Genomic DNA, 12,727 nt, shown 5'->3' with positions numbered 1-12,727 from the left:
AAAAAATAATAGTAGCAGAACTTTGATTTCGTAAACTTGGAAGAAGATGAAGAAGAGTAGTAGAGAGTGTGAGAATAGAAGTGTATCTAAGTGGTATATATAAAGTAACAAAATATTAATTTATTAATAATAACGGTAACATAGTAACGGCTAGTTTCTAACGGCTAATTTTACAACGGCTAATTTAATATAATAATATAAATATAAATAATATTTAATATTAACTTTGATATAAATAATTAATATAAATTATTAATTAAATAAAAATTTAATTATTTAATCTACTTAATTATTATAATTATTAATAAATTATTAATTAAATAAGAATATCAATATTTAATATAATTAATTATTATAATTATTATTACATTAATTATTATTTAATTATTTAATATAAATAATTATTATAATTATTACTAAATTAATTATTATCTATTTATTTAATATAATTATTTATTTAAATAATAACTTGCCACTTGGTAAGTTATTATTGGCTTGTCAAAGTCCCTGCTCAGAGGGTCTGGCTCCCCTAAAAATATGTGTGGAGACCTTCTCTTAGTTTGTTCGAACAGTTAAAACCTGTTAGTGTTAGAAAAAAGTAAAATTGGGTCTCCGCATTGGACTTACTCTAAGAAGTTAAGGGAAGTAGATGGTAATAAGTGAGGTTAGCTTTGTAGTGTGTTTGATGAGCAGAGGAATGACTTCTATTTAGTTTTAGGCTTTTAGCTGCTGGGAGAGTAATGGGAGAGTAATACTAATTTACTGTTGTTGTGTTATGCAATTTTGTGATTTAATTATGCATTAGATTTTTAGTTAGATTAGATTGTGATTGTTTTGATAATTTATTGATTTGAGTTATAAATGATAATATTAATCAAAGAGCAATTCTCATAATAATACATTTATGGATAACAATATATCTACTGTGTAGAATGATGCTGTTAATTCTAATCTTCTTAGTTCTAAATTTCCAACTATAGTTAGTAATAAGCTTCTTTTTATTTATAATTTATTTATTATTTTATTCTAAAACAATTTTTTTGATTTAACTATAGTTAGATCCGTTAAACTAATAAACTAATAATTAAAATGGTTTAATGATTGGTCCAATTCTTAAAACTTTAAATATAAGTAAATTAATTAATATTTTAACATGTGAAAACTTGAATGTAATCTCGAAAATTGAGTCTGAGTCAACGTACTGCCTTAGAAGCATATCACAATGTGATAATAATATAATATATCTTTCAAAAGTATAAGATTATTATTTTATATTCAAAAATATTTAAAAGGGCAAAAAGTATTTATCTCAAGAATTATTAATTTTACCTGATTCATTTTTTTATTTAAATTGAATTATTTTATTAGGTTAGATTATTTAGCAAATATTAAGTAGTAATTAATAGGGAAATGATGATGTTGCTCTAATTTTTTATAATACATTTTTTTATATGGTATCATTTGTATGTGTTTATAATTTTTTTAAAAAATAGTGATATTATTAAAATAGAAATTTATTATAATTTTTGGTTGTGATTATTTGCTCTTGGTTGTGAGTTTTTGCTTAGGATTTGGAATCTGAATATTTTATCTTGATTTTGATTGTATGTTCTATTTTGAGTTTTTTATTATAGTTTTTTTTATAATTATTTGTTTTGGATTTCTTATTTTTGATTTAGGATTTTTCTTGTTCTACTATTTAATTTTAGTACACCAGATGAATAGAAGTTTAGAATAGGATATTATTTTAAATTAATTGAAAAATAAAAAAATGATCCAAACTTCAATAAAAAAATCAAACCAAATCGAACCGTAGAATTAATATAAAATAAAATTAGATCAGATAGTTTTTCCTCAAATAATTGAATCAAATCGCACTAAGAGATATTTATAGGTGCAAATCGATTTAATTTGGGTGAGACTTCTTGATTTTGACGTGAGATAACTTTTCATATAATAAAGGAAGAAATTATTTACTAATTTCAGATAAAATCTTCTGAAGTAATGATCATAGTATCATTTCTTAAAATACTCCAATATTTTAATTATTTTTCAACTTAATTCTCACATGAACATATTGTTTATATTCTTATTGATTTAGACGTTAAATTTTTTTTCAAGCGGAATATTTAACGCATTAACTACAACATTACACGGGTTGATACACGTATCTATTGTATATGGCTAGGACTATAAAACTTATAATATCTATTTCTCACTAATAAAAATATAAAATCATTAAATAAATTTATTAACTATAAAATTTTATTTTTTTTCCTTCTTATTCCATTCGCCCAACAACCCAAACTTAAGTCCACGAGTATTAACTATGTCACGAGACATTAACATTGGTCCCAAAAGACTGAACCGGACTGTTGGTGGTATGCAGGACTTAGATCCTGGAATCCGGCCCAAACACCCAACATATTTAGGCTAAAATCAATCAGGTTAAATTTCGAAACGCTACAAATTCAAATGCAAATAAACTTGTCCGGTTTAAGTATTCAACCGGATTAAGGCTATTGTTCAGCTCAGTCACTCGGTTAAATCAAATTAATCTCTATCCGATTCCACACTTTCACACAGCATTCTCTTTGGCATATCCACTCCACCCACATGGCTGCACCTTGCCTCTCTCCATTCTCTCCTTTAGCCTTCGTTCATCTGCGCCGGCCAGTTCTCCGGCGGCGCCGTCGATGAGCCTCTCGCCACCGTTCGAGTCATACGAACCTTCCATCACCGATTTTTTCATTTACTTTTTGAGCCTCCCAGACTCACCACTGCCGCCATTAATCTCTGCCTCTCATACATTGCCTAATTGCTTTCCTTGCTCCACTATGCTTCCGGCCGCTCCACCCTTCTGCTGCCGATCTGCTGAACGCTGTTGTTAGACCCGGTCTTAGTTTGGCACGATGACGTGGAGGTTTTATTGGGTTTAAAGTTTAAGGTTGGTAAGTGTCTATCCGCACGCCACTATTTAGTTTTAGTCTAGAAATTAAGTCGAAATAACCCAAACAACACTTAACTATTTTCCTCTTATATTTCACAATCTTTGATTTTTGTCTTTCCTTCACGCTCTTTCTTGTTCTCGTTCAAAGTTCAAACCGGTCTTAGTTCTAAGTCTTCAATTCTTTCTTCTTTGTTTCTACTTCTAATTTCTGCGTCACGCACACGCTCGCTTCGTAATTTCACTTTATATAAGTAGAGCTAGCGCCGGGCGTTTGGCCCAATAGAGAGAGAAAATAGTAAAATAAAATAAAACATCACAGACAACTGAACAAACGTGGAAGCAGAACAAGGATAGAGAGACACGAATTCCAAAGAAGAATGGAGGTGACGGAGAACGGTGTTGGAGCCATAGATGGACCAACGAATCCCATGGTCACTCCTCTGCTCACGGATCTCTATCAATTCACCATGGCTTACGCTTACTGGAAAGCTGGCAAGCATCAAGAACGAGCTGTGTATGTGTTCTTACCTTTTCTTTTTTTTTTTTTGCATAAATTTGCATTTTCTTTTTGTTGCTTGGTGTTTTGGTTGCTGAGTTAGCTCGAAATGATTTATTTATTTATTGCTGAATTGAACAGTTTCAGTTTCGTCTTTAGGGTTAGTGTTTATATTTTAGTCACTGGATAATCAACATATTTTGGAGATTAGATTGGACTTAGTAGTATTAATTTGTCTTAGATGCATGGTGGTGTATGTTTATGTTAGAAGATTTGAATTTCATTTCAGCTTTGATTTATATTTTCGGAAGAATCCATTTGGTGGAGAGTATACTGTCTTTGCTGGTTTGGAGGAATGCATCAGGTTCATTGCTAATTTCAGACTCATAGAGGATGAGATCAATTTTATCAGGGAAAGTTTACCTGGTTCGTGTGAGGTAGACCAAATTATGATTATTTTCCTGGCCATGACATTAATGTTTCATTGTGGGATTGAGTAGGATGATTTCATCTTAGTTGTTGAGTAAAGTTTTTCTCTTGTTATCATTTACATTGAAGACTTTTCAATAAAGGAAATGATAGTTATAGTAATTACCAATTAGATTGTAGAACTTGTGTAGGCAATAATAGGTATAGATAGATCAGAACTATTTGTATTGTGAGTACTTAAGACAAAGGCAATTTCTTCAGTTGGTTGTTAACGGGATATTTATCATTCTTTTACAATTTTATAAAATGTTTCTTATAATAGCATTGGGCTATGCTTAAGTCTCAAACAACATGGTTGATGACTATTCTGTTAAAAGTTTTAATGCTGCTGGCATTTTCTAGTATGGAACCCTCATATATAAACCATAAGTTATTTATAATTGATAACTATTATTTATTGTAGGATGGATTCTTTGATTATCTCAGAGGAATTGACTGTTCTGATGTTGAGTTGTATGCTATTCCTGAGGGATCCATTGTTTTTCCTAAGATACCCCTGTTGCGAGTTGAAGGTCCAATTGCCGTGAGTACATGCTACCATCAAATACCCACTCTAAATGCTTTTTTATATAGTTATTTCTTTTAGACAACTTATTTCTTACCTTACGTTGACTTTCTATACTGTTCAGGTGGTTCAATTGCTAGAAACACCATTTGTGAATCTTATTAATTATGCATCATTAGTTTCTACAAATGCTGCAAGACACCGTAATGTTGCTGGAAAATCCAAAACACTACTTGAATTTGGACTACGAAGGGCTCAGGTTACAAAGTCTTTTAAAACCACTTTTGAATGTGTAATTTTAGGAAAAATTGTCTTTTTGTATTTATTAAATTAAATGAAATTCTCATTTTGACTGTATTGTACTCAGGGTCCTGATGGGGGACTAAGTGCATCAAAGTACTGCTATATCGGTGGATTTGATGCAACCAGGTATTATACTATCAATAATCAATTAAGCAATTATTTCCTATATTTCCTAGCGGCATTTATTTGCTTTTTTAATTTCAATGTGGAAATGTTCATTATACTATGTAGTTCTAACAGTTAATGTTCTTGAGTTTTCGTGGAACTACAATATTTAAAAAAATGTTAGTATATTCCAATATGTTTTCAATTATGTCATCAAATATAATTCTAACTGGAATATTTGATTAGAGCATTTAGAACAACATGGTAGACTCTTTGTTGTATAGTTCCAATGTTGATAAATCCATGATCACAGGTCTGAAGAGTTTAGTGTTGCAGGAGTGCTAAATCTGCTTAGTGGCATCTCTAACCAAAATCACTTTTGTCAAAATTAAAACTATCATGTTGCAAGATTCAAGAAATTACCTCGATTATGAAAATGAATGAGATGTAGAAGGGAAATGGGAAACTTGTATGAAGGGGAGAGATTGCAGTTAAACATTAATTATCAAAATATCATGACATTCTTTTTATACCAGCATTTCTATGTAATAGTTTAATTATGACGAGGAATTCTTGGTTAAAAATGGCACAGAACCTTGCATGACTATTTGGCTAGTCAGATAATCCAATTAAGAGAACTTGAATTGATCACCAACATGTCATTTTATTGTTGATCTCCTTTTGTTACTATTTTAAGTCATTATTATGTGATGAGATGGATGTAGCATTATCATGTGAAGTTTTCTATTGGTTTTGGAGGAACCCTTAATTTGTTTTCTTTCCTTTGAGATCATTTGCACTTTCATTGTTCATCTAAATCGGCGCGGTTTGCAGATGAATAAAGTAAATTAATCCTAATATTGAGAGATAGTCTAACTAGGTTCATGTGTACATATTGGTGAATATTATATGCTTAGCTGCTTCCAATTGAACACATAAATTGTGTTTGCACAATATGGTAACATATGGAATATTAGGGGAAAGTCACCCTTGCAGTTGCAGGCCTCACTCTACACCTTCTGATATGGGGGTAGGTCACTCAAAAGAAAGTCAAAGATAGAGAAAAAAAAGGGGGGGTTGATCTTCTTTGTTATTATTATTATTTAGGTTTCTAACCTTTGCTTCTGTGACGTTTTCATGTGTCCTAATCAGCAATGTTGCAGCTGGAAAGTTATTTGGGATACCCCTACGTGGTACTCATTCCCATGCCTTTGTTAGCTCATATATGGTGTGTAACCATTTCACTGAAGCTTTATAAATTTGTTTGATATTTCTTAAGAGATTTTTCAAAGGCAATCCCAGCATAGCTTTTTTCTCTTCTCTCTTTCAATTAGTTTGTGAAAGAATAGTTCCAAATTTTTAGTGGGTGCAGAAGTCCATGATAATTAATGGAGAATTGCTGTTAAGTGGGAATATAGATATAAATGTTATTCTTCCACAATGTGCAGTCAAAGCAAAACTGCAAAATTACAGCAGATGAAACTTTAAACTGTTTATTTTTCTTTTTAATGGTGGAGTTTCAATCTAGTTTGTTTTGATAAATATCGTTACCAAACAAGCTGAATTGCCTTTGGTAGGTTAATCTTTATGTGATTACTTTTGTTGGCATTATTATTTTTTATGTGACCTGTCACATTTCCTGATATATAATTTCACTTAATTCTATGTGTACCTTGTCTGTGCTGTCATGTGCAGAGCCTTGATGAGATTATAGACAAGTCACTTAGTAGGAAAGATGGTTCAAGTACTTGTGAAGATTTCGTTAGTCTTGTTCAAACATGGCTGAACAAAATACAGGTACTAGGATATAAACATTTAGATCATAATGTTGCCTTTATATTATAGTTCTTTTTGTATTGTTTATGCCAAGATATAAACATGGTAGGCTCTTTTCTTTATTAAATCAGTGCATATCAAATGTTTTTACATGAACTCTGTAATGTAAAAGTCAATGTTTGCACACAACAGATGTTCATGTTAACTACTGCATATGCTAGCATTATTCTAGAGAATTTAACCTATTCTGGTTTGTTATGGCATGAATTTTGGAAGCTAAAATATTGTTGTTTTTAATATAACTAAAGAATTCTTATTTAGAAGACCAAGAAAATTAAAAGAAAACATTCAACTGGTGATGGCATGAATGTATGCATAGCAATCTGTTATGGAAAGACTTATGCCTTTGTATATGTAAAGCAACATCTAGTACAGTGGCTAAAAGATGCTTTTAGTCTTTCAGATCATGCCTATGTCACGGGCAATATACTCTTCTGCTTTGGAAATGTTCCACAAATAATAATAATTCTTCTGCTAGAATATTTTATATTATGCACTCTTAAAAGATCAAAGGTGATATAATCATAGATTCATAGTTCACTAATTCGTGCTCCCAATGTGCAGTGGTCAAGTTCATTGCGTGGCATTTTTGGTGAGACCAATCAAAGCGAGTTGGCAGCATTCACATCATATGCACTGGCATTTCCAGATAGCTTTCTTGCCCTTGTGGATACATACGATGTAAGTATCTTCTTTGCAACAGTCTGTTTCTTAAACATTATATATATCATCTGAGCATCCTTTTATCCAGCAATGTCCAGTAAGTATGGAATTGGATTTATGGTATCTTGCTTACTCTTTCTTTGCCAATTCCACCTAATGGGACAAGGCTAAGGTGTTGTTTCTGTTTATCTTTCCTTTATTTCTTCCGTGAAACGAAAACAGAATGTTTATGTTTTAATTGGGATACTATGAATTGCATCTGTTTCCCAATCATGATTTATATTTTAGTCTGCAATGATTGAGAATAAAACTAAGAATTTGTTATAAGCTAAATGATGGGAATCAGTTCTTCTTGGGTCTCTATCGATTTGGCTGAGAGACAGGCGAATCACACAGCTTGCATGATTTTTGAGGGCAAATAACTGCAATATGAATGAATGAGACTAAGTTGACTTAATTTAGTTTTCGTCTTTCAGCTCTATTTCCCTTCCAAATGCTATCTTAGTGATGTGATACAATGGTACTTATTTCTGACATAAATGTTGTTAACACATCTGACCCTTCAACGTCTGCCTACTAATTCATACCAATTTTTTTTTATTGCAATGTTATCTTAAATTTGAAATTGGACAAGCTTTTTTTCTTTTTTCTTTTTATTATATTACTCATCAATGTTTATTATTTTTAATAATGTTTTAAAGCAACTCATAAATTTCTTATTTCTTTTGCTCATTCCTTTTGTTTCTTCTTAGACAAGCTATTTCTTGAGATAATTTCATTTCTTTTGACAGGTCATGAGAAGTGGAATCCCTAATTTTTGTGCAGTAGCATTAGCTCTCCAGGATTTAGGGTATGAGAGAGTTTCTCTTGTCTATTACCGCTATTATCTCCTTGTAAAAAGTTTTAAATCATTTTCTACATAGTTCTGGTTGGAGTACTTGGCCCTTCGCCTAAAACTATAGCTTTTCGGAAGGGTGTAACTATATTTCCTTATAGTTTTCTCGAAACCATATGTAGCTTAAGGTATTGCAGACATTATAGTTAGATTATGGCTTGTTATGATGTTTGTTATTTTCAATATGAAATATTATAGCTGTTAATTGACTGTAATATCCCTTCTTACATGCACTGGGTAGTAATTGATAATGTGTTGGTTCAAATAGTATCATAGTAACCTGCCTCTTCCTGTTTACAAAAGAAATAAGGGGAGTGGGAAAAAAATAAAAAGGAAAAGAAAAGAACAATGTGATTCCCCCTTGTCATTCAGTACTTAAGTTTTGGATGATTTCCTATGCAGATACAAAGCTGTAGGCATTAGATTGGACTCTGGTGACCTTGCATATTTGTCTTGTGAGGCAAGGAAGTTCTTTTGCTCCATTGAGAAGGAATTTGCAGTGCCTGAATTTGGGAAGATGGCTATCACTGCTAGTAATGACCTCAATGAGGAAACTATAGATGCTTTAAACAAACAGGTAAGTAATCATTACTAACTTGAACCTGTATCTTTCTGCCCATTTATTCAGCAGCTTAATAGTTAAGCTGTGTTCATTTTTGTGTTTACAACAATGTAAATTCTATCCTAAAAAGTTAGAGATTAAATTGGGTGGGTAGTTATTCTAATGCTTTTTTCCTAAATAAAAATATATAGATGAAAAGTTGATTGACAGTAGTTATTTTCAATATTATAAATTCTAGTAAATTGATAATATAACATGTATGTGGAGATAATTAGTGTGCATAAAATGCAGTAATATAGTAAAAGAGTAAAAGTATGCTTATGTTAGTGTTGCATATTTGTGTACCACGGTTATCTGTCAGTTTCTGGGTTTATGTTTTACAACATTGAGGCACAATCTTATGATGGTTATCTTACTCCCTCAATATGTTCATTCCATTTCATTATTCATAATTCATCATTCATCTTCATTCTCCTTAAAACTTCCAAATGGACCTTTAAGTCCTAGAAATATTTTGTCTATTAACCAAAAGATCAATAAATTAAGGTGTGATTAAAAACCACGTTATTTAAGTGTAGAACTTAGGATTTTTTATCAAATGGGAAGCTGTATCCTAGATTCCTAGCTCCAGATGATGTTAATAATATAGAATTGAATTTGGACATTTGGTTACTATAATAAGTGCTCAGGAATTATGTATACTATCTGATTTGCCTCCTTCAATTTACTTTTTGACTTATCCAGTCCTTAATCTGCAACTAAACAAAACTAGTTAAAGGTGAATAGACCGTAACCCCCAGCCAGATAGCCCAAATCGAAAAATCTAGTCTCTTTGGTGAGTCTACTGGCAAAATAAGTGATAGTTCTCAATCCAAATGTGTAATGCTGACTTATTAAAGAGAATATGGAGGACATTACTTTCTTCAGAAGATATCCTCTCTCTGATTGGTTTTATTTGTGTTTGTGTGAGAGTGGATGATGTAATGGAAGGAAAATGATATCTTCACGTTCGAAGAGGTGTTTCTCATTTGCACACCAACTTTATCACCATTAGATTAATTATAGACCCCACTTGATTCTCACTTAGCCACTCTCTCTACCTTTAGATCTTAGGTGTGTAAAGTTTACCCCAAATTGGTTGTGCAAGTATCATTACGCGTAATGAAAACAATTTTATCTAGTGATTTGGAAAAAAGTGGCGGGGGGATTAACAACAGGTCTGGCCTCAATAATGGGACTTAGTTGGTTATTGTGTCTTGAAAAATTAACAAAGGTAAATGATTGATCATCCTACCCTTCCCATTTGATTTTGATTTACTCTACAGGGTCATGAGGTTGATGCCTTTGGAATTGGTACATACCTGGTCACATGTTATGCTCAAGCTGCTTTAGGTGTAGTTTTCAAGTTGGTTGAAATAAATAATCAGCCTCGTATCAAACTTTCTGAAGATGTGTCAAAGGTTTGAATAGACTGAATTGTAAATGTTATTGTAATCACATGTTGATTGTCAATTATAATCCTTTTCTCTGTTCCTTCTGCAATCTAGGTCTCTATTCCATGTAAGAAGCGAAGCTATAGGTTGTATGGTAAAGAAGGTTATCCCCTGGTAGACATCATGACTGGGGAAAACGAACCATCTCCTAAGGTATTTTTTTTACACTATGGGTCATGCTATATTCTTTCTTTTCCCTGGGTAGAATAACCCGGTTCTAGTACAAGAACGAGAAAATTGTAATGTTTAGGTTGAAGCCTGTACTTATTTATCTATTGAGTTACTCTCCTCTCTCTGCCACACTGATAAGGTCCCTTCTGGTCCAGCCTTACCTTAGGGGGAGCTGGACAAAGAATACCCCTTTTCTGTGCAGTTATTGATAGTGAACTTTCATTCATGTAAATCCATATCCAGTGGCTATTCTACACTCTGTTGAATAATATAAATCATCAAGACTAAATTATCTATTTAGTTCCGGAAAGATACATGCGACTTCAGTATAGTCCCTGAAGGATTTTTGACATTAAGTTGGTCCGTAAAAGAATACATCACATCAATTCAGTTCTTCAAAGATTTGTTACATCAATTTAGTCCCTGAAAAAAGTAAATTCCATGTCAATTTAGTCCTTAAAAGAACGAATATGATATCTACTTGGTGTCTTTTTCATAGACTACATTGATGTAAAAAATCTTTTTAAGAATTAAATTGATATGACATGAATTCTTTAGGGAGTAAATTGATGTTACAATATTTTGAGTACTCAATTGATATCATATCACATGTATCTTTGAGGGACTATCAGCAAGTTTAGTCTAAAATCAATTAATGATCAGGAAGCTTGCATTATTGAATTGTCTCGTACCCTTGCAACACTATGGTTTAATCCTATTGGCTAGCCATGTGTAGTTAAAAAATGGCGGCACAAACATTATTTAGTTATTCTTATAATTCACAGGTGGGAGAAAGGATCCTGTGCCGCCATCCCTTCCAAGAATCCAAGAGAGCATATGTGGTGCCGCAGCAAGTTGAGGAGCTTCTAAGGTGCTACTGGCCTGGTAATTCAGGTGAGAACAAATTACCAAAAGTCTGGTATGAATTTGATGGTCATTGATAACTATAATTCTCTGCATGCTCAGCTATGTTTGAGTTTTGATTTTGGAGGGAAATAGAGGTTGAAATGTGAAGCTTTGTCCATTTTCCTCCCCTCATTTTCTTTCCACTTCAATGATTTCTTATTAATTATTGTAATTTGTTTGCATGCTACATTTGCTACACGCTGTTACACCATAAGCTAAGACAATAAAGAATTTTATGAAAGATATTCTCTCATATGGCAATGATACAGTTGTCAAATGTATCATTTCACACCTGAAATGAAATGATCATGTGTTATCGGGTTTTCAGAAGTATTTGAAATGGCTTATGAGCATTCATTCATCTGCATTTCAGATATGCAATTAAGTAACTTAATGATTTAATTTTGAAGATAAAAGACGGGAAACATTGCCAACTCTAAGGGACATTAGGGAGCGATGCATCCAGCAACTTGAACAAATGCGACCTGATCACATGAGGAGGCTTAATCCAACTCCATACAAGGTCACAGAAACTATTCTATGCTTCTCTTTTATTTTATTTTATTTTATTTTATTTTTTTCTTCTTGAATGATTTTGAATCTGAATTCCTTTTTCCTCGTTTATGAGCAGGTTAGTGTAAGCGCAAAGTTATATGACTTCATTCATTTCTTGTGGCTCAATGAGGCACCGGTTGGGGAGTTGCAGTAATAATAAAAAAAATAAAGTAGCATATTATGATAACCTAATAATTTGGGCAAAGAGGATTTCTGTAAAAAAAAAAATCCTGTCATCCAGTATAGCATAGATTCAGTGTGTTTTTAACTGTATTTTAAATTGTAAAGGAGTAATAATTTTTTTTCCAGCCCTAATAATCTATCTTTACCCTTGACCGCAATGTTAATTCATTACTTAAACTCTTAAAGTTACATTGTTGGCATTTTTCCGTTGAAATATAAAAAGTACAGTGCGGAGAGCGTGTTATTTATGGGTGTGATTTATCCTTTCTTTTAATCTCAAACTTGTATACTATTTCTATAAAATATCTAACCCTAAAGAGAAAAAAAACATATGTAACTGAAATAGATAGAGTTCCCGTTTATTTCTATGATTCTACTATTATGCTTTTGAAAGAATAACAAAATGCCCTTTAGGATAAAAAAAAAAAAGGTGATATGTAACTAACTAAATTGTTAAACCCTTTACAAGAATATTAATGTTAGAAGTGTTAATGGACCATTAACTTTACACCTTTATATAAAGGAAAAAGAAACAAATAATTGTATATAATTTTTATACTATTTATTTTATCTTTATTTTTACGAGGAGTTCTATACTTCAAATATTTTCTTTTT

At 31.9% G+C, this 12,727-nt stretch overlaps 1 protein-coding gene across 4 annotated transcripts; it reads left to right on the top strand.

The window, feature by feature from the left end:
* Positions 1–2,528: 2,528 nt before the first annotated feature.
* Positions 2,529–12,360, top strand: LOC107626823 (nicotinate phosphoribosyltransferase 2). Of its 4 annotated transcripts, none has more exons than XM_021118532.2 (16): positions 2,816–2,951; positions 3,270–3,464; positions 3,736–3,883; positions 4,339–4,458; positions 4,565–4,699; positions 4,808–4,869; positions 6,001–6,076; positions 6,544–6,645; positions 7,249–7,365; positions 8,139–8,197; positions 8,645–8,819; positions 10,130–10,264; positions 10,352–10,450; positions 11,254–11,362; positions 11,785–11,897; positions 12,006–12,360. In XM_021118532.2, the coding sequence occupies exons 2-16, from the start codon at positions 3,328–3,330 to the stop codon at positions 12,081–12,083; spliced, it is 1,665 nt and encodes a 554-aa protein (XP_020974191.1). In that variant the 5' UTR covers positions 2,816–2,951; positions 3,270–3,327; the 3' UTR covers positions 12,084–12,360. The 4 variants fall into 4 exon arrangements, with proteins under 4 accessions (XP_088357335.1, XP_020974191.1, XP_020974195.1 ...); XM_021118536.2 differs by having other exon boundaries at positions 2,825–2,947; XM_088501209.1 differs by having other exon boundaries at positions 2,529–3,464.
* The last annotated feature ends 367 nt before the right edge of the window (positions 12,361–12,727 follow it).

This window comes from Arachis ipaensis, chromosome B1 (assembly GCF_059453495.1).
Source record: "Arachis ipaensis isolate K30076 ecotype BB chromosome B1, ASM5945349v1, whole genome shotgun sequence".
Lineage (NCBI taxonomy): Eukaryota > Viridiplantae > Streptophyta > Magnoliopsida > Fabales > Fabaceae > Arachis > Arachis ipaensis.
This window is presented reverse-complemented; position numbering and strand designations above follow the sequence as displayed.

Bases quoted from the DNA above. Each gene is read 5' to 3' on its own strand.
- LOC107626823 (XM_088501209.1), top strand. From the start codon at position 3,328: ATGGAGGTGACGGAGAACGGTGTTGGAGCCATAGATGGACCAACGAAT. The intron at 3,465-3,735 runs GTATGTGTTCTT...ATTTCATTTCAG, and splicing joins AAGCATCAAGAACGAGCTGT to CTTTGATTTATATTTTCGGA. The intron at 6,077-6,543 runs GTGTGTAACCAT...TGTCATGTGCAG, and splicing joins CCTTTGTTAGCTCATATATG to AGCCTTGATGAGATTATAGA.